The sequence below is a fragment of the Bombina bombina genome, chromosome 6 (genome assembly GCF_027579735.1).
Source record: "Bombina bombina isolate aBomBom1 chromosome 6, aBomBom1.pri, whole genome shotgun sequence".
NCBI classification, from domain to species: domain Eukaryota; kingdom Metazoa; phylum Chordata; class Amphibia; order Anura; family Bombinatoridae; genus Bombina; species Bombina bombina.
Window position 1 is genome coordinate 101,776,719 of NC_069504.1, and position 22,860 is coordinate 101,799,578.

The window sequence follows — 22,860 nt, forward strand, 5'->3', positions numbered from 1 at the left end:
TTGGATACAATTTTGGATAAAGTAACACGTTGGTGACAATTTGCAATAACAGACATACAAATCTGCATGAGACAGTGGCAATAAGGGTCAGTGCTGTCTCCTTATAGGGCATCACTAAGGGCATAAATGAGATTTACCACATCCATATCTGCTGTCCATCTCTTTGTTGCCAGGGGTACATTACAGGACCGACTTATGCCGATCACAGCATCCCAGGTAATTTGCACATCACATCTTAACCCCCTGCCTGCCAGAGGGAGCAACAGCGCATTGCAATGGTTTCTGTAAAAACCCAAACGGTTAGAGCACTTATTAGTTAGAATGCATAAGCCAGTTACCTGCTACTCCGGAGCTGCCTTCTTATTCCTCTTGTCTTGCGGACCGGACGGAGCCGATAGAATTTCACCGGAACATGAGCACAGCACAGAAAGCCACGAGCGCGCACACAGCTCTAGAGCGTGCCTGCAGAGATTCGGGACCAACAGAACGCGCTTCACTCAAAACAATTGACCTTTCGTAACCCAGGATGTCTTGGTGAAATTCACCAATCAAATCGCAGCTAGTTTTTTTGTGTGGTACCAGAAACGCATTTAGTAAAATAGGGTTATGTGGGTTTCATTTGTATTATGTCATTTAAACATGACTTGATTGTGCATACTGGCAAGTTTTAATTGAGGGTGCAATCCCAGAAACGTTTATTTTTCAATCTTCGCACATTGATACTAAAAAACTGGTATGTACAACTGTTGTGAATCAATTATTGTTATTTGTGATGTAAACAAAAGATCTCTACGTGATGTTTTCCCTTTGTTGAGATTTTCTTTACTACAGTTTAATGTCAAGGAAAACAAAATATTGCCAAAAACAAATATGGCGATTGTGTTACACAATTTCTACGTCATCTTCACTTATATGTCATTCGTTGAACACTTGCAAGCCACTTTGACATCACAGGCATTGTTATTGGTTGAATTTTTGACTGGCATTTACACCACCCAATTGTAGATAGACGCAGTCCGGAAGTTAGACATTCCGAAAAAATCGATGGCCTCTTACAGTCTGGCGAGTACATTTTCTTAACATTCATGTGGATAAACTGAGTTGGTGTCAATATGTTTGCTCTAGTGGATGCTGGAGTACTAGAGACTATGTCCGTCATCTTGAGGTAAGTAAGAATAAATATATAGCTTCAACATAAATGAAAGCATTCACTGGATTCCAAAATATATACTATAACTTCGCTTTTATTCCATAATCTTAGTAAAATACATGACGTTTCGGTACCTACCTGACTACATTATCAAATATAAAGAGTCTGCAAAGTTACATTTGTAAAAGGTGTCCGGTATACATCAAAACGTGATGTATTTTATGAAGACTAGAACAAAAGCAAAATGTTAGTATCTTTTGTAGTGTTTTAATTTATGTTGAAGATGAATATGGATTTTTTTAAGCACCCTAGTTAAAGGGACATTTCTGTTTTGAATAGAAACATTTTTTCAATAAACATGTATTAACAAAAATGCTTCTAGTAAAAGCTATAGTGTACTTAAAGGGACATAATACTCATATGCTAAATCACTTGAAACTGATGCAATATAACTGGTAAAAAGCTGACAGGAAAATATCACCTGAGCATCTCTATGTAAAAAAAGAAGAGATTTTACCTCACAATTTCCTCAGCTCACCAGAGTAAGTCCTGTGTAAAAAGATATACTTCAGCTGCAGGTTGAAAAAAGAAAATAAATGAACAGCAGCCAATCAGCAGTGCTGAGGTCATTAACTCTTTTACTGTGATCTCATGATATTTCACTTAACTCTCATGAGATTTTATAGTAAACTTCCTTAAACTGAATAGGGAAATAAGATGAGTGCACAAAGCTCACTCCCTTGCTTGTCCCAGGACAGGCACACTTATTTGCTGCTTAAAGTCCTTTACAGTGGGGTTTGAATACTTAGAACATTTTGAGGTAAAATATCTTTCTTTTTTACATAGAGATGTCCAGGTGATGTTTTCTAGTCTGCTTTTTACAGCTATGCTGCATCACTTTCAAGTGTTTCAACATTTAGGTATCATGGCCCTTTAAGTATGCTCTGGGCACCTGTATTTATACACGACGCTTGCTCAGAGAGCCTAAGGTACTTTTAGTGTCTGGTAATAGTGATGTCCGGTTCATGAACGAATCGTTCATTTGAACCGGATCTTTTCACTGAACTGCATGAATCAGTACATCAGACTGAACTGATTCGTTTGAAACAGTTCAGTTCCTGAGTCATCAGCAGCACTGGTAATACGATCCTAGAGTGAGTTCTGCTCTGCTAACTCCTCCTTTAATGAATCACACAGCAGAATCTCACTCTAGGATCATATTACCAGTGTTGTTGAATCAGTGTACTGTTAGCTAACTCGTTTGCAATGAATCAGTCTGTTAACAGTTCACTGATTCAAAAGAAGTGAACTGTTTGCAAAGACTCAGTGTACTGTTAACAGACAGATTCATTGCATACGAGTTAGCTAACAGTACACTGATTCAAATATCAGGTCACACTCACAGCAGTTCTCAACAGACCACTGCATTTACATTAACCCATTCAGCATCCCATGTTTGTGTATATATATATATTTGTGTATATGTGTGTGTATATATATATATATATATATATATATATATATATATATATTTTGTTGTTCTTCCTCTATATCTAAGCTAACTTTTACTTAGCAACAGCTACAAATATATATATATATATATACACACACAAACATGGGATGCTGAATGGGTTAATGTAATTGCAGGGGTCTGTTGAGAACCCGCTGTGAGTGTGACCTGTTATTTGAATCAGTGTACTGTTATCTAAATGATTCATTAGAGTTACAGTACACTGAGTCATTTACATACAGCACTGCAGGAAATGAATCTGCGGCTCTACAGTTCACCTACTGAACATGAGGTAGAGCCTCTACCTCATGTTCAGTAGGTGAACTGGTGAATTGGTTCATGAACCGGTTCAGTTAATCGAACCGTCCGAAATGAACCGATTCACCCAGAAGAACCGAACTGCACATCACTATCTGGTAATGACTTAATTTGCATAATTGCTGATATGATACAAGCCCCAGTGGTTCTGAACAAAAAAGAGAAACAAACAGCTCACACACTACTCTTAAGCGTAGATTATTTAATGATTAAAATAAAGCGCAATAAAATAACACTCACAATGTAAAAACAATAAAATGTATATCCATAGTTCACAAGAACCTATCCATCAAACACTTCGGTGCTAGTCCCCTCACTGATTCTTTGCTAGTCCCAGTCCGCTGAGTTCAAAGCCCAATCCACTTGTTCCCTGATATACCTCTGAGTTCTCTGTGGATGGCCGAGTCCGTTCTGTGGCGGTGCTTATGTCACCAGTGGCTCGGAGCAGCTGTAGTATTTAAAATGAGAATAGCTATGCTTCACATGCATGTGCAGAGAAAAATGCTAACACATAACTTACTAGAAGCTTTTTTTTTGGCAATATATGTATATTGTAAATATGTTTCTATTCAAAAATGCAATTTATGTATGTGCATTTATATTTTGACTGAAATGTCCCTTTAAGCCCCTTTGTTTTCTTAAAGGGAACGTGAACACTTTTTTTCCAATTGATCAAAATCAGGGCTGGTCAGTCACCCAGGTCAAATCAGTCTGGGGTGATTTTAATCTGCCAACTCTGAGGTTGCGTAGAGGATTTAAGAAGGAAGTGGTACAGTTTAAATCTGCTTGGTGTTTGGTTTGTTGTGTTGGCCTCAGCATTCTTAAAGGGCCATGATACCCAAATGCTGAAACACTTGAAAGTAATGCAGCATAGCTGTAAAAAGCTGACCAGAAAATATCACCTGAACATCTCTATGTAAAAAAAATATATATATTTTACCTCAAAATGTATTCACTTCCCATTGTAAAGGACTTTAAGCAGCAAATCGGTATGCCTGTCCCGGGACAACCAAGGGAGTGAGCTTCGTGCACACTCGTGTTATTTCCCTTTTCAGTTTAAGGAAGTTTACTATGAAATATCATGAGATCACAGTAAAAGAGTTAATGACCTCAGCACTGTTGATGCTAATTGGCTGCTGTTCTTTTTTTTTTTTTTTTTTTTTTTTTTACCTGCTGCTGAAGTATACCTTTTTTTACACAGCACTTACTCTGCTGAGCTGAGGAAATTGTGAGGTAAAATATCTCCCTTTTTTACATAGAGATGCTCAGGTGATATTTTCCTGTCAGCTTTTTACAGTTATACTGCATCAGTTTCAAGTGATTTAGCATATGAGATTTATGTCCCTTTAAGTATTTAAGTCTTTAAAAGTCACATGAAGAAAAGAAAAAAAAACCCTTGTGCACCTGTCAGAGCTATCATATTTATATGTATTTTTATTGCATTTTTTGTGCAAAGGAACACAATTTTTTATGAAGATCGTTTTGAATGGTGCTCACAGTACAGAAAGTAATGTATTCAAATATTATAGTCCCTGTGCCAGAACTTTTCTCCACTTTCTGCGATAAGATTTTTGTAATGAAACATTTTCTGCAGGTTATTTTTAAATAAAAATCAATTTAAATTAGGCAGTTACACTATAGCACCAGTTCAATATTGCAATGTGTTGATTAACTAAATAATAAAGCAATTTTTAAAGTTTTATAATATAGTGCAACAGTTGACAATTGCATTGCAAATTAGCTAAAAGAAAAAAAGAAATTGTTGTTTTAAAAATGTCCCTGAGAGCCAGTCAACAATAAATGCACTGCTTCCTTGCAGTGCTGCTCCATATCTCACCTCTCTTCAAACAGCACTTTGTTAGGGAAAACTTACTGAGTGCAGCCAGAGCACATTGCTGTTTGAAGAGTTATAGTCTGATGCAGAGCAGCACTGCAAAGAGCCAACAGTTCATTCATGTGTACCTTTCTTTCTGCAGACATGCTGCATTTTCTGCGATGATATCTCAGATCCTAGCATGTTCTGCCTTGGGGATTATAGTGCAAAAATTAAATGCTCTAATTTTGTTGGAGGGCCCCAAGGCAGAACATGCTGTGATCTGAGATGTCATCGGCGAAAATTCAGAATATCTGCAGAAAGAATGGAACACATGCAAGAACTGTTGGCTCTTTCACTTTGCAGCACTGCTATGCATCAGGCTGTTTATTTCAAACAGCATTGTGCTCTGGCTGCACTGAGTACGTTTTCCTTAAAGTGCTGTTTGAAGAGAACAGTCAAAAATGGAGCAGCAGTGCATTTATTGTTGACTGGATTTTTTCAGGAATTTTTTTTCACGAGACCTTTTTTTAAAAAAAAGACTTTTTTGCAGCTAATTTGCAATGCAATTTTCAACTGCTGCAATATAATGCTTTATTCTCCAGTTAAACACATTGCAATATTGAACGAAAATTTTTCACTAAAAAGATCTCATCTCAGAAAGTGGAGAAAAGTTCTGCCTCTCGGAGGGTTGTTTAACTGCAGCTGCCAACGGTCACACCAGCTGTTTCCTGCTTAAGACCAGCAGTTGTCTTTGGCTCCTGAATGGGACTTTCCGGTGGTTAAACACACAGACTTGCAGGTTCAGTAGCGCTAAATTACATCCTCTAACAAATTAGAATATATTGCATATTTTGCACTACAATAAAGCATCTCTCTCTGTTTGGGGCATGTTGCAAGGGTTTGCAAAACAATGCACTTTTTTTTTTTTTTTTTTTTTTTTGCTTTTGCAAGCACCGTTTTAATATATAAAATGTTATCTACATAAAAACTATAGTATGTTAATCTAATCTCCTTTTATTGTTGTCAGTCCAGGCATGCTGTAAATGGGTTTTTGTATTGCTTAAAGGGACAGTATACTATAAAATTGTTTTTCCCTTAATGTGTTTCCAATTACTTTTTTTTACCAGCTGCAGAGTATAAAATGTATGAGATTTGCTTTTTTTAAAGGGATACTGAACCCAACTTTTTTCTTTTGTAATTCAGAAAGAGCATGCAATTTTAAGCAACTTTCTAATTTACTCCTATTATCAATTTTTCTTCGTTCTCTTGCTATCATTATTTGAAAAAGAAGGCATCTAAGCTTTTTTTTTGTTTCAGTACTCTGGACAGCACTTTTTTATTGGTGGATAAATTTATCCACCAATCAGCAAGGACAACCCAGGTTGTTCACCAAAAATGGGCCGGCATCTAAACTTACATTCTTGCATTTCAAATAAAGATACCAAGAGAATTAAAAAAATTTGATAATAGGAGTAAATTAGAAAGTTGCTTAAAATTTCATGCTCAATCTGAATCACAAAAGAATTTTTTTGTGTACAGTGTCCCTTTAAAGCTTATTTGTGTATAAGAATTAGCGTTTTGTGTTTTGAAGCCACAACCTAATAAAATGGGTTGAGCTTGTAGGTATAATCAGATCTCATTACTTTATCACATAGTGTATACATACCTGCTTCTTTATCTTATATCTGTCCATAAACCAATCACCAATACTTGGAGAGAACAATGGAAAATTAACATATTACCTTATCTCTTCTATACCCCACTGGGAGAGTAATTTCTTCTGCTGGCTGTGTTAACAAAGCTTGGTCTTGAGGCCAAAAACTTTCAGGATGGGTGGGGATACCACAGGCTACATAATCTATTTCAAATGGCAATATAAGGCTAATGGAAATACTTGTAAACAATTTAATATACTCCAGCAGGTAAAGTGGATCATTGGAAACAAATTAAAGGGGAGACATATTTTGAGTAAACAGTCCCTTTAAATGGAGAGGAAACACCACTATTTTCTTCATGCTTTGAATAGAACATATAATTTCAAACAACATACCAATTTACTTCTATTATCAAATTTGCTTCAATCTATTGTTATCCTTTTCTGAAGGAACAGCATTACACTACTGGCAGCTACATGAACACATCTGGTTAGTCAATCACAAGATACAAATGTGTGCAGGCACCAATAAGCAGCTAGCTCCCACTAGTGTAGGATATGTGCATACTCTTTTTCAAGAAGGGATGCCAAGAGAACGAAGCACATTTGAAAATAAAAGTAAAATTTTAAGTGTCTTAAAATTACATGCTCTGTGCAAGTTTAATTTTAACTTTCATATCTCTTTAATGTGTTTGTAATGACTTGTTTTACCAGCTGCAGAGTATAGAATGTATGGGAAATGCTCCTTTAGGTATATTTTTGTATATGGAATAGCTATTTCTGATCATTTGACCCAATGAGATGGGCTGAGCTTTTAGGGAAAATAGACCTAATTATCTTATCTAATTATTTACACTAAGTTTTCCTTCTCTTATTTCTGACAGTTTATTCAAACACCAGTACATAGAGAGAACCATGACAAATTAACATTATTATTTTAAAGGGATATGAAACCTAAAATGTTATCGTTTGTGATACAGACAGAGCACACAATTTCAAACAAATTTCCAGTTTACTTCTATTAGCACATTTTGCTTTGTTCCCATGGTATTCTTTGTTGAAGAGATACATAGGTAGGTGTTTGTAGCAGTGCATGCCAGGAAATAGTGCTTCCATTTAGTTCTTTTATAAATGAATAACATTCTTGCTAAAACTGCTGCCATATAGTGCTCTAGACGTGCATGCTCCTGAGCTTACGTCCCTGCTTTCAACAAAAGATACCAAAGGAACAAAGGCAAGTAATAGATAATAGAAGTTTATAGTTTTTTTTTGTGTGTGTGTCTTGTCTACTGAGGTGTAAAAAATATCTAATTCATAGTTAAAGGGACATTAAACCCAACATATTTTTTATTATTCCTTCTCATGATATTCTTTGTTGAAGGGATACCTAGGTAGGTAGCGTGCACATGCCTGAAGCACTACATGACAGGAGACAGTGCAGCCGTCTAGTGCTCCTGCAAATGTATAACATTGTTGCAAAACTGCTGCCATATAGTGCTGCAGGCATGTGCACACTGCTGAACTTACATCCTTGCCATTTAACAGAAGTAAATTGTAAAGTTGTTTATGCGTGCGCCATCTGAATCATGAAAGGGAAAAAAAATGGGTCTTATGTCCCTTTAAGACAAAGATGGTCAAGATTATATTGGTACATAGCACAACTGGGCTAAAAGAGGCTGCTTCTAGGTGGTAACTCGCCATAGAACAAGCTACTGAGCTGTTGTTCGTTCCTGGTAGAGCGCTTCTCTCTTCCTATGCAAATTTTTATCACCCTGAGGAGGTCTCCCTAAGAGTGATTGGGGGGGGGGGGCCAGACGTGGACTCCTTGCTCAGTGTGCTTACGGGAATGTGGCTGCACCTCACTGACGAGGCCCATAGAACGGCGAAAAGATAGTCTGGGGTTGTCATGTTCGTCGTTCAGAGGAGAATTTCGTGACTGGACTGACCTTGGCAGCATCAGACTGATGTACTTCAGGAAAGTTTTCCTCTGTGAAAAGCACAACTGGGCTAAAAGAGGCTGCTCATGGGTGGTAACTCGTCATAGAACAAGCTGATGAGCTGTTGTTCGTTCCTAGTAGCGCGCTTCCCTCTTCATATGCAGTATATTGCTACATAGTCTGATCCTAAAATAATTGCCATATTGTTATACAAAGCAGCATCCATGTTTGATTTCTCCTTTTTTTGTTTCTTGCTGTCAGATTTTGCAAAAAAGTAAATTAGAATACTGTTAAAAATTGCATGATCTATCTGAATCATGAAATAAAAACGTTGGGTTTCATGTTCCTTTTAAATAGAAAAAAAATGAAGGAATAAACCTACTTCTGCCACTGGCAGCAGCATTACATCATCCGAATAACTGTCTGCAGTGTGCTGTATGACCCATGCCGGAAATAATGCTGCAGCAAGTTGTCTGAGAGTGTTGCTGTACAACTATGGTGGCCCAGATCTTGCTGATATAGAGGGTGCAGTGTAGCAAAAATGTACTGTTCTGTCAACATAGGGCAGTTTAATATTTGACTATCATTGTTAGTAAAAAGGACAGTGGGGAACAACTAGCTGACATTACATCATGTTTGCATGTAGCTGGAACCTTATGATGATGATAAAATATATTTGTTCCATTACTGCAGTTGTGTTATTTTCAAGTATCTTTAATAGCCTTAATTTAAATAAACTAAAGGTAATTAGAGCTTTCCTTTTTATAAGTACGATTTAATATCTGATAACAATAGTATACTAAAAGTAAGGGTGTGCATTCAGATGATGCCAAATCAAATCCAGACCTTAGTGTGTACTTTTACAAGAATAAATGTGGCTTTGAAAAGAGCCGAATAGCACGAGCAGCCACCTTCTTCTGCATTCATATGCTACTGAAGCATCTGAATGCACAACTCTAAGTGAAACTGAAAATTATGCATACGACATAGATTCCCTTATGGTGAGCTGTTTGGGGCATGTTTTTATTTTTTTTGCAAGGATTAAAGGCAAACATACATTTTGTGCATTTGTTTAGAATTCTTGTTTTGTTTGTTTTTAACTGGGAAGTCATGGGCAATAAAGACTAGCAAAAGCTTTACCAGCTAAAACATTAGTTTGAATGTCAGCACACTCTGAAGGATTATTTTGTATCTTGTACAAGAGCTGCTGATAAATTGTTCTTTAGTCTGGTCTGCCTGAGCACAACATCCCATAGGCTTCTGATTTATTCTACTGACTTTAACCCTTTAATGACTGGGTTAATTTGTCTACATCGGAACAACACTCTCTGTTTGCGAGATTTCAACATTCTCTGATCGCAAGATTTCAATGATGGGATCAGGTAAGGGGGCGTCCCTATGATGCTAGGCACGCCCTCCAAGCCGCAATCCCATTCACAAAGCCTTGTTGGCTTCAATACAGCCAAACAGCTAAGATGTTCCATGCTGTCTTAATGACGCAAAGGGACAGTCAACACCAGAATTTTTGTTGTTTAAGAAGAAAGATAATCCCTTTATTATCCATTCCCCAGTTTTGCATAACCAACACAGTTATAATAATACAGGCTTTACCTCTGTAATTATCTTGTATCTAAGCTTCTGCTGACTGCCCCCTTATTTCAGTTCTTTTGACAGACATGCAGTTTAGCCAATCAGTGCTCACTCCTAGGTCACTTTACTGCATGAGCTCAATGTTATCTATATGAAACATGTGAACTAATGCCCTCTAGTGGTCAAAATGTATTCAGATTAGAGGCAGTCTTCAAGGTCTAAGAAATTAGCATATGAACCTCCTAGTTTTAGCTTTCAACTAAGAATACCAAGATAACAAAGCAAAATTGGTGATAAAAGTAAATTGGGAAGTTGTTTAAAATTGCATGCCCTATTTAAAACATGAAAGTTTCTTTTGGACTTGACTGTCCCTTTAAGATGGCATGGAACGTCCTAACGTCGGGAAGAGGAAACAACGATTAGTGGATTGCAGATGAGTAATCTGTCAATCAATTGAAGAACATGGTGGGCAGAGGAACGGCGCTTATCTTTCTTGCATTACAAGGTACAAATCTCAGAAGATAAGTATATACTACACATTTGGTGAATGAAAGTCTCATTCATTTTTTTAATTCTATCCTATGACTTGAGCGACTATGCTCATGTTTACATTCATTTTATGCATCATGGGAAACCTAGTTCTAAAATAACTGGAGAGCCAAGGTTGCTGACCCCTGCCCTATTTGAATCAGTAAAGTTTTCACTAGACTACCCCTTTAACTTGAGCCTACAAGCTGCAAATATGGGAATGGACTCTGTTAGACAATTGTTGGTTAACCCCTTAACGACCAAGGACGTGCAGGGTACATCCTACAAAAACTGCTAGTTAATGACCAAGGACGTACCCTGCACATCCTTTTTCAAGCGCTGGAAGCGATCGTGATCACTTCCAGATGCTTATAGGGTATTGCAGTGATGCCTCAATATTAAGGCATCCTGCAATACCCTTTTTGTTTCCCCCCCCCCCGATGCATAGAGTCACTCTGTTGGTGGGCGGGAGCCATAGCAGGGAGGCGGCCAATCGCTGGAGCAGTTCCAGCAGCTGTTCTGGGCGCGCGCGACAGCTACACGCAATGTGTGAGGGCGGGTGAGAAACCTAAAATTGTGAAAAAGTGAACAATTTTTTTTTAATTTTTTTTTTTATTTGATTGCATTTGGCGGTGAAATGGTGGCATGAAATATACCAAAATGGGCCTAGATCAATACTTTGGGTTGTTTACTGAAAAAAATGTATATATACATGTGAAGGGTTATTCAGGGATTCCTGACAGATATCAGTGTTACAATGTAACGATCGCTAATTTTGAAAAAAAAAACTGGTTTGGAAATAGCAAAGTGCTACTTGTACTTATTGCCCTATAACTTGCAAAGAACATGTAAACATTGGGTATTTCTAAACACAGGACAAAATTTAGAAACTATTTAGCATGGGTGTTTTTTGGTGGTTGTAGATGTGTAACAGATTTTGGGGGTCAAAGTTAATTACAGCTAAACACAAACACCGCAGAAATTTAAAAATAGCCCTGGTCTCAAGTGAATGTAAACTTTGATGATAAAGTGCCCATTTTTTAAAAAAATTTGATTAAAAACAGGGACACTTTAATTCATTAAAATTTACATTTCACTCGTGTTGTGAAAATACTTGCCTTTTAATCTTGACAGCCGCTGCATCGCATCCTCCGCCCGTCGCAAAACCTCTTCTAGGGTCTAAAATAAGGAATCCGGCTTCCTCCAATCACGGCGTTGAATCAGACACTGTCATTTATGACGTAGGAAGAGGCTTGCGACGACCGGGGGGAAGCTGGAGCGGCTGTCAGGATTAAAAGGTGTAAGTATTTTCACACTAGTGAAATGTAAATTTTGATGAATTAAAGTGCCCCTGTTTTTAATCAAATTTTTTTAAAAATGGGCACTTTATCCTCACAATTTATATTCACTTTAACGGTAAGAAAATTGAAAAATGGTCTGGTTACTAAGGGGTTAAAAAAGGTACATAAGTCAAAACTGAAATATGCAGGTGGTATTTCAATTTTAAATAGAACCACTTTTGTAGTATTTGTCTATCAGCAAAAAAAATCTTATCCTAAATGTATTACTGTGTTATTGGCATTCACAAGCATCACGATTTAAATGTCACACTTGCACAGATAGTCAGCAGTGGCTGGTATAATACAAACTTTATCAATACCACCCCCAGCTCTATGAGCAGGCACAGTGTTTGAATGAGGATGGCATGCACAGCATATTAGCAACAAGTAGAAGCGCTCAAACAGGAACAAATGATGGCTCAATAGTTGTCTGGCAAATTGCCACCCAGGAATTGCCTCTCTTTGGCAACTTTCCTGAAGTATATCAGTCTGATCCCGCCTATATAGGTCAGTTCAGCTCCAAAATATCAGACAATCCTTCTCTGAACAAAGAACATGGCAAGCCCAATAGTTTTGGCCTTTTTTTGTTTTTTTTGTGCCTCGTCAGTGCGGTGCAGCCATATCCCCCTAGGCACACTGGGCAGGGAGTCCACGTCTGGTTATGACATTTAGCGAGACTCCCAAGAGTCATATTTTACATATTAACAAGAGGTAGAAGCATATTCCAAAGGAAACCGTAAGAATGTTTTCAAATACATTAATATTTTGGTTTTATCCAAAACTGAAATGCCACTCACATTTCAGTTTTGGAAGTTGTTCCTTTAAATGTACACCACTATTATTACCAGGCGGCTAGATTGGCCTAGTCATTACATTGGTTTAAAGGTAAACAAGAGGCGCAATAGGTAAATATTGAGGCAGACGTATTAGAAAGTAATCATATCCTAATTCTACTATGGGCTCCTAAGAGCTTCAGACACCCCTTACAAAGCAAATTTCTGGCAATCTCCCACACCCTATATCTGTGGAAGACGCTAAATGCAAGGCACACGCTTATTCAGACCAAGTCCAGAACAACACCCCTAGTATTACCACAGTCCTCTATCAGTCTGATAGTCCGACAGAAATGTGCTAACAAGGGCCTTTATAGAATAGCCGATGTGATAATAGACAATAATCTAATATCCTACACACAATATAGAGATCTTGACCCTACTGATCGCAATATATGGTTTCATTACCTGCAATTGAAATCAAGAGTACAAGAAATCTCAAGTAACTTTTTAAATTCTTTACAAATAACACATTTCGGTTACTTAAAAGCAAATATTCTTTGAATAAGTCTTTGCTTATGATGAGATGGGAAAAAGATTTGGACACCACCTGGCCCCTTAAAACCTGGGTTGATAATCTGACCAGTGGTCTTTCATTTTCACAGAACGCGTCTCTCAAGGAGAATTATATAAAGGTGGCATTTAGGTGGTACCTCCACCCGACTAGGTTTGTAGAAGGGGAAAACCAACTCCAACATTTATGCTATAGAGATTGTGGGGAAAGGGGTTAGTTTATACACATGTGGTGGCACTGTATCAAAGTTAGAGAAGTGTTGGCCCAAACATCTTCTGCTCTCTTGAGCTCAATTTTTCAAACACAAATAGTCCTCACGCCTGAACAAGCCTTATTACATTTTAAGATACCACAGCTCTCAAAAAGATGCCATAAATTAGCTATGATCATCTGTACAGTCGTGAGAATAAGTCTGGCCCAACACTGGGAAAAATACACCACCAGATTTCTCTAATATTTATAATAAAATAAAGCACCACTATAATATGGCCAGCATGGTAGCTGAGACTTTGAACACAAGAGATAGCTTTCTCGTACAATGGGAACCCTTCATAATGTTCCACGAAAATAGGAATAGACGGAGAGTTTAGGTTATGCTTTCTACTAAGCTTTACCCTTGAGGGAAATATGGTGGAGAGCCGGGACCAAGGAGACTCATGGGAGGGTTTGAAACGAAATGACTATATTTTGTATATTGTGAAATCTTTATTTTTTTTTAAATGAGAATAACATAATTTATGTAAGAACTTACCTGATAAATTCATTTCTTTCATATTGGCAAGAGTCCATGAGCTAGTGACATATGGGATATACAATCTTACCAGGAGGGGCAAAGTTTCCCAAAGCTCAAAATGCCTATAAATACATCCCTCACCACACCCACAATTCAGTCTAACGAATAGCCAAGCAGTGGGGTGATAAAGAAAGGAGTAGAAAGCATCAACAAAGGAAATTTGGAAATAATTGTGCTTTTGACTTTTGCTTATATGAAAGAAATGAATTTATCAGGTAAGTTCTTACATAAATTATGTTTTCTTTCATGTAATTGGCAAGAGTCCATGAGCTAGTGACATGGGATATCAATACCCAAGATGTGGAGTCTTCCACTCAAAGAGTCACTAGAGAGGGATGGAATAAAATAAAAACAGCCATATACCGCTGAAAAAATTAGTCCACAACCCAAAAAAATAAGTTTATTTTCATTTGAAAGAAAAAACTTAAATCAAAAGCAGAAGAATCAAACTGAGACAGCTGCCTGAAGAACTTTTCTACTAAAAACTACTTCCGAAGAAGCAAATACATCAAAACGGTAGAATTTAGTAAATGTATGCAAAGAGGATCAAGTCGCTGCTTTGCAAATCTGATCAACTAAAGCTTCATTCTTAAAAGCCCACGAAGTGGAGACTGATCTAGTAGAATGAGCTGTAATTCTCTGAGGCGGGGCTTGACCCGACTCCAAATAAGCTTGAAGAATCAAAAGCTTTAACCAAGAGGCCAAGGAAATGGCAGAGGCCTTCTGATTCCTAGGACCAGAAAATATAACAAATAGACTAGAAGTCTTCCTGAAATCTTTAGTAGCTTCAAAATAATATTTCAAAGCTCTCACCACAATTTCTCTACTAATGTTGTTAGAATTCACAACCTTAGGTAAAAATTCAAATGAAGTCCGCAAAACCGCCTTATCCTGATGAAAAATCAAAAAAGGAGATTCACAAGAAAGAGCAGATAGCTCAGAAACTCTTCTAGCAGATAAGAGGGCCAAAAGGAACAACACTTTCCAAGAAAGTAGTTTAATGTCCAAAGAATGCATAAGCTCAAATGGAGGAGCCTGTAAAGCCTTCAGAACCAAATTAAAGGGCCACTGTAAGTAAATATTTTCTATGCCTGTTACTAACTAACTAACTACCCCAAATACGCTTTTTATCAATAGCATTTCATTAACATATCTCTATCGTATATCAGAAATCTTGTCTGCAAATTTAATTGTTTTCCAAACCCACTCCGTGGGTATCCTTTGCTCTGTACCAATCCGCTTACAATACCTAGGTTTCAAAATGGCGCTTTAAACACAAAGTTATTGGTTTAAGTATTTTGAACAGGCAGTGCTGAAAATAGTGGGCAGGATAACATGACATCATCGGCGAATAAAAGATATAACTTTCAGAACATTATGAAACTTCGTTTTGGAGAAAATATAGGTCAGTAGGTTTTAATTAATGTTTATTAACTTTAATATGTTGGTTGTTTAGCTTAAAAATTATAACAGAAAGTAATCCTTTAAGACTCCAAGGAGGAGAAATTGATTTAATGACAGGCTTAATACGAACTAAAGCCTGTACTGTGAAATAAAACAGAGCGGAGATTTGTCCTTTCAAGGAACTTGCAGACAAACCCTTATCCAAACCATCCTGAAGAAACTGTAAAATTCTAGGAATTCTAAAAGAATGCCAAGAAAATTTTATGAGAAGAACACCATGAAATGTAAGTCTTCCAAACTCTAATAAATCTTTCTAGAGACAGATTTACGAGCTTGTAACATAGTATTAATCACTGAGTCAGAGAAACCTCTATGACTTAGTACTAAGCGTTCAATTTCCATACCTCCAAATTTAATGATTTGAGATCCTGATGGGAAAAACGGACCTTGAGATAGTAGGTCTGGCCGTAACGGAAGTGGCCAAGGCGGGCAACTGGACATCCGAACCAGATCCGCATACCAAAACCTGTGTGGCCATGCTGGCGCTACCAGCAACACAAATGATTGTTCCATGATGATTTTGGAAATCACTCTCTTGGAAGGAGAACTAGAGGCGGGAACATGTAAGCAGGATGATAACACCAAGGAAGTGTCAGCGCATCCACTGCTTCCGCCTGAACATCCCTGGACAGATATCTGGGAAGTTTCTTGTTTAGATGAGAGGCCATGCGATCTATCTCTGGAAGACCCCACATCTGAACAATCTGAGAAAACACATCTGGATGGAGAGACCACTCCCCTGGATGTAAAGTCTGGCGGCTGAGATAAGCCGCTTCCCAATTGTCTACACCTGGGATATGCACCGCAGAGATTAGACAGGAGCTGGATTCTGCCCAAACAAGTATTCGAAAATACTTCTTTCATAGCTTGGAGACTGTGAGTCCCACCCTGATGATTGACATATGCCACTGTTGTGATATTGTCTTTCTGAAAACAAATGAACGGTTCTCTCTTTAACAGAGGCCAAAACGAAAGAGCTCTGAGAATTGCACGGAGTTCTAAAATATTTATTGGTAATCTCGCCTCTTGAGATTTCCAAACCCCTTGTGCTGTCAGAGATCCCCAAACAGCTCCCCAACCTGAAAGACTCGCATCTGTTGTGATCATAGTCCAGGTTGACCGAGCAAAAGAAGCCCCTTGAACTAAACGATGGGGATCTATCCACCATGTCAGAGAGTGTTGTACATTGGGATTTAAGGATATTAATTGTGATATCTTTGTATAATCCCTGCACCATTGATTCAGCATACAAAGCTGAAGAGGTCTCATGTGAAAACGAGCAATGGGGATCACGTCCGATGCTGCAGTCATGAGACCTAAAACTTCCATGCCATCAGGCTGCAACCAATTTTAAACGTCTCTTGTCTGTTAGATTCAGTGTCCATGACTCTGTCTCTATCTGGAAGCCTAAAAAGGTGACCCTTGTCTGAGGAATCAAGAAACGTTTTGGTAAATTGATCCTCCAACCGTGTTTCCGAAGAAACAACACTAGTTGATTCATGTGAGATTCTGCAGAACGTAAAGACTGAGCTAGTACCAAGATATCGTCCAAATAAGGGAACACCGCAATACCCTGTTCTCTAATTACAGAGAGTAGGGCACCCAGAACCTTTGAAAAGATTCTTGGAGCTGTTGCTAGGCCAAATGGAAGAGCAACAAATTGGTAATGCTTGTCTAGAAAAGAGAATCTCAGAAACTGAAAATGTTCTGGATGAATCGGAATATGAAGGTATGCATCCTGCAAGTCTATTGTGGACATATAATGTCCTTGCTGAACAAAAGGCAGAATAGTCCTTATAGTCACCATCTTGAAAGTTGGTACTCTTACATAACGATTCAAAATTTTCAGATTCAGAACTGGTCTGAATAAATTTTCCTTCTTTGGGACAATCAATAGATTTGATTAAAACCCCAAACCTTGTTCCAGAAGAGGAACTGGCATGATTACCCCTGAAGACTCCAGGTCTGAAACACACTTCAGGAAAGCATGAGCTTTTACTGGATTTACTGGGATACGTGAGAGAAAAAATCTACTCACCGGAGGTCTTACTCTGAATCCTATTCAATACCCTTGAGAGACAATGCCCTGAATCCATTGATTTTGAACAGATTTTATCCAAATATCCTTGAAAAACCTTAATCTGCCCCCTACCAGCTGAGCTGGAATGAGGGCCGCACCTTCATGCGGACTTAGGGGCTGACTTTGGTTTCCTAAAAGGCTTGGATTTATTCCAAATTGAGGAAGGCTTCCAATTGGAGGCAGATTCCTTGGGGGAAGGATTGAGTTTTTGTTCCTTATTCTGACGAAAGGAACGAAAACGGTTAGAAGCCTTAGATTTACCCTTAGGTTTTTTTATCCTGAGGCAGAAAAACTCCCTTTCCCCCAGTAACGGTTGAAATAATAGAATCCAACTGGGAACCAAATAAATTATTACCTTGGAAAGAAAGAGATAGTGATTTAGATGTCATATTAGCATTCCAAGATTTAAGCCACAAAGCTCTTCTAGCTAAAATAGCTAAAGATATGGATCTAACATCAATTTTGATAATATCAAAAATAGCATCACAAATAAAATGATTAGCATATTGCAGTAAGCGAATAATGCTAGATAAGTCAGAATCCAATTCCTGTTGCGCTAAATTCTCCAACCAGAAAGTTGATGCACCCGCAACATCAGCCAAAGAAATTGCAGGTCTGAGAAGATGACCTGAATATAAATAGGCCTTCCTTAGATAAGATTCAAGCTTCCTATCTAAAGGATCCTTAAAGGAAGTACTATCTTCCATAGGAATAGTGGTACGTTTAGCAAGAGTAGAAATAGCCCCATCAATTTTGGGGATATTTTCCCAAAACACTATAGATTTTGCTGGTAAAGGATACAATTTTTTTTAATCCTTGAAGAAGGAATAAAATAAGTACCTGGCTTATTCCATTCCTTAGAAATCATATCAGAAATAGCCTCCGGAATAGGAAAAACCCCTGGAGAAACCACAGGAGGTTTAAAAACAGCATTTAAACGTTTATTAGACTGAACGTCAAGAGGACTGGTTACCTCAATATCCAAAGTAATTAACACTTCTTTTAATAAAGAACGCATATACTCTATTTGAAATAAATAAGTAGATTTGTCTGTATCAGATAGATCCTCATCAGAACAGGATAAATTATTATGTTGTTGGTGCCAAAAATAACCGGAAATGACACACTCGCGTCACTAATGACGCCAAGACCTTTCACACGGTTGCGTCAAGTATGACGCCGGAAATGACTAACTTGCGTCATAGACGTACTTTTTTGCGCCAAAAAAAATTTCGCACCAAGAATGACGCAATAAAGTTTAGCATTTCTCGCACCCGCGGACCTAATACCGCCCGCAATTTGTAAGAAGTAGTCAATTGAAAAAAAGACTAAACCCCAGGTAAGAAATAAATTTCATTTTAAAAGATGTTTATATTCCCCAAATATGAAACTGACAGTCTGCAGAAGGAAATACATGAACCTGACTCATGGCAAATATAAGTACAATACATATATTTAGAACTTTATATAAATGCATAAAGTGCCAAACCATAGCTGAGGTGTCTTAAGAAATAAAAAACATACTTACCAAAAGACACCCATCCACATATAGCAGATAGCCGTACCAGTACAGTTATCAGTAGAGATAATGGTAAATTGAGAGTATATCGTCGATCTGAAAAGGGAGGTAGGAGATGAATCTCTACGACCGATAACAGAGAACCTATGAAAAAGACCCCCGTTAGGGAAATCATTGTATTCAAATAAGTGATACTCCCTTCACGTCCCTCTGACATTCGCTGTACTCTGAGAGGAATCGGGCTTCAACAATGCTGAGAAGCGCATATCAACGTAGAAATCTTAGCACAAACTTACTTCACCACCTCCATAGGAGGCAAAGTTTGTAAAACCGAATTGTGGGTGTGGTGAGGGGTGTATTTATAGGCATTTTGAGGTTTGGGAAACTTTGCCCCCTCCTGGTAGGATTGTATATCCCATACGTCACTAGCTCATGGACTCTTGCCAATTACATGAAAGAAAATACATCTCGATGTGATCCAGATTGTAAATGCGGGCTAATGCAGGAAGAAATATAGAAGCAATAGTGAAGTTCTTTATAAGAGGTGAGACACTTCTTGCCTAATTGAATGTAATGATATGTGACGTTTGATGCAATCTACTTTAACAATTTGTTATTTGACTTATACTGGTTAAATGTATGTTGTTAACTGACTCATTGGAAAACGCTCTAATAAAAATAATTTCAACATAAATGCACACCACTATGTAATTCCAGTTAATATATTATCATAAGAATACAGTTTATGGCAGTTTGCCATCCTTGTGCATATATTAGTGCATATGCATCAGACATAAACTAATGATAATTGTTCTTTTTTTTTTTTTTTCTCCTCAGCACAGGGCAAATATATCCCTTCTTTTAGGCTGGAAGCTCCCTCTAAATCTGTTTAAATGAGAATGTCCCTGGCACAGAGAGTTTTGCTCACCTGGCTTTTTACTTTACTCTTTTTGATCATGTTGGTGTTGAAGCTGGATGAGAAGGCCCCCTGGAGCTGGTTTATCATCTTTATTCCAGTCTGGATATTTGACACCATACTTATTGTCATGCTGATTGTAAAGATGGCTGGAAAGTGTAGATCTGGATACGATCCTAGGAATAATGCGCAAAACATGAAGAAAAAGTCGTGGTATCTTACAGCTATGCTACTGAAATTGGCATTCTGCCTAGCTCTGTGTGCCAAGCTGGAAAAGTTTGCAAATATGAATTTATATTTTGTGTTTATTCCATTATGGATTTTGCTTATTGGAGGACTAATTGAACTTGGATACAATGTGTTCTATGTGAGAAGAGACTAGCTCCGGTCTTGCACGCTCTGTGTATTATCCTCACAGAAAATCCAACTATATAGTTCATGTACACAGATACCAGGTCACCTGGCACTTTACGTTTTACATATTTAACTTTTTTTTTTTTTTTTTTTTTTTTTTGGCTTTTGTAAAATATGTAAATAAATATTATTTAAATGAGTTCCATGGTATGACTTTTACAGTTTAGTGCTGTCAAATAACCTATACATACATTTATTTCCCAGAGATATAAATGTTTAGTTTTACACACATAGAGAAAATGAAGGATCCAGCAAGAGGATTTTAAGGAGAAAATGTAGTGTGTTTTTTTTTAAACAAATGTATACTATAACCTAATAAACATACCTCCTCTCTGGCCCTTACATGTTTTCTGCTTGATTCCATTGTAAAGAGAATTTGCTCTAACCCAGCTGTATGGCTTAAATGAAAAGTAAGCACTTTGAGATTTTTATATAAAATGTTAAGTTTTGTATAATGAAACAACTTTGCAATATACTTTCATTATTTATTTTGCCTCTTTTCATGTCATTTAGCTCTGAAAATTGAGCAATTTCTAATTCCCAGAACTTGAAATATACCCTGCTGACTTCTCAAGGCTAAATCTGCTACATATCTGTCCCTAATTGGATTTATCAGATAACTGTAAAACAGTGCATTTTATACTAACTTTATGATTAGGGCTAGCCTTGTTGTCTGCCTTATTTGGAGGAGTCAATCTGGGCTTTAGTCTGCAAATAGTGGGTGGTGTTTGGCTATTGATAAATAATTGCAGTAAATGGGATGTTAAAGGGACTCTGAACCCAGAATTTTTCATTCGTGATTCAGATAGAGCAGTGATTTTTAACCTTTTTTTTTGCCGTGGCACACTTTTTTACATTAAAAAATCCTGTGGCACACCACCATCCCAAAATTTTAAAAAAATCACACGTAGCCTAATACAGCATATATATATATATATATATATATATATATATATATATATACATACATATACATACACACAAACACACACATACTGTATGTATTGTGCTGTTATGCCATGCCTCCTACAAACTGGACAGCACTTTGATTGGTGGATGAATTTATCCACCAATCGGCAAGGAAAACCTAGGTCGTTCACCAAAAATGGGCCGGCATCAAAACTTACATTCTTGCATTTCAAATAAAGATACCAAGAGAATAAAGAACATTTTGATAATAGGAGTAAATTAGAAAGTTGCTTAAAATGTCATGCTCTTTCTGAATCACAAAATAAAAAATGTGGGTTCAGTGTCCCTTTAAGGTTTTAAGACTTGGTTGATGACAGTTATTCTATAGCAACACAACAGAAATCTCTTGTAATTGCAATGTTTTTACTGTCCCTTTTAAAATGCAAGTGGTTTGCATATTTAAAGCTGTAATATGTTTTTCCAGTCTCCTCAAGTTTAAAGATTTTGCATAATGGCACCAAAGAAGATTCCTTTACTACTTAAAAACTGGCAATTACACATTTTGTTTCCATTAATTAGTAATGTACGTATGACGCTTAACGGGACATGAAACTTAAATTAAAACGTTCATGGTTCAGATAAGTGCTTTTGTGTTCTTATTATCCTTTGTTGAAAAGCATACATAGGCTGAGGAGCAGCAATATACTACGGGGAACTTACTGCTGATTGGTGGCTACACACATACCCCTTGTCATTCCTTTACCAGATTTGCTCAGCTAGCTCCCAGTAGTGCATTGCCGCTCATGCTGACTTAAACTGTTTGTTAAACACCTAGGGGTTGTTCAATCTTGCACTTGTTTATCAGCAGTATATTATTTCTGAATATATTGTAAGTGTTTTTGTTTCTAGTAATCACAATACAAAAATGCTTCTGCCATTAAAACTCCTCAAGATTATTAGCTCCTGAAAATAACACAATTATGACAAACTTTAGATGTTGAAGGGCCTCTATTTTATTTTTTCTCTTTTTAAAGTGTATATAGGTGTGTGCAATTCACCTGTGTGCTAAAAAATCATAGAAAAATGTGTTTCTCTAGTGGATTTGAACAGGGACATTATGGGTATTGTGGGCATGCGTGTGTGTGTGTTAATTGATTAAAAAAAATAACAAACATAAAAGAAATTGTAAATCTCATGGACTCTCACCACCATGAAAAAATTAATTTATCAGGTAAGTATAAATTATATTTTCTTCTTAAAATGGGGAGAGTCCACAGCTGCATTAATTAATTTTGGGAAATACAGAACCTGGCCACCAGGAGAAGGCAAAGACACCCCTTCCAAAGGCTTAAATACCTCCCACACTTCCCTCATCCCCCAGTCATTCTTTGCCTTTCGTCACAGGAGGTTGGCAGAGAAGTGTTAGAAGATAATGGAATAGTCTCTTATGTTCGAGATGGGACTGGAGTTTTAAGTCGTCCTGTCAGCCTTTCAGTGATAGCTTGGATGAAAGTTGGAGTCCGGAGATGCAGGGAGTGTCTTTCTTCAAAACCATCCCGACTCATATCAACAGCT

The 22,860-nt window shown here is 37.4% G+C and overlaps 2 protein-coding genes across 6 annotated transcripts in view; one reads left to right on the top strand and one right to left on the bottom strand.

Annotated features, from left to right (window-relative positions):
* The window catches only part of PHTF2 (putative homeodomain transcription factor 2), a 522,887-nt gene extending 522,418 nt beyond the window's left edge, over positions 1 to 469 (bottom strand). For all 3 annotated transcript variants that reach the window (XM_053716525.1, XM_053716526.1, XM_053716524.1), the window contains exon 1: positions 339 to 469. The gene's annotated coding sequence lies outside the window, so the exon portion shown is untranslated. The remainder of the gene's footprint in view (positions 1 to 338) is intronic.
* Positions 470 to 942: 473 nt separating this feature from the next.
* TMEM60 (transmembrane protein 60) lies at positions 943 to 21,927 on the top strand. 3 transcript variants are annotated; one of them, XM_053716528.1, is made up of 3 exons: positions 943 to 1,165; positions 7,333 to 10,480; positions 19,884 to 21,927. In XM_053716528.1, exon 3 carries the CDS (start codon positions 19,940 to 19,942, stop codon positions 20,342 to 20,344), a length of 405 nt encoding a protein of 134 aa, XP_053572503.1. In that variant the 5' UTR covers positions 943 to 1,165; positions 7,333 to 10,480; positions 19,884 to 19,939; the 3' UTR covers positions 20,345 to 21,927. The 3 variants fall into 3 exon arrangements, with proteins under 3 accessions (XP_053572503.1, XP_053572504.1, XP_053572502.1); XM_053716529.1 differs by having other exon boundaries at positions 10,354 to 10,480; XM_053716527.1 differs by lacking the exon at positions 7,333 to 10,480 and having other exon boundaries at positions 998 to 1,165.
* Positions 21,928 to 22,860: the final 933 nt, after the last annotated feature.

Excerpts from the sequence above, each read along its gene's own strand:
- TMEM60 (XM_053716528.1), top strand. The coding sequence starts at position 19,940 with ATGAGAATGTCCCTGGCACAGAGAGTTTTGCTCACCTGGCTTTTTACT.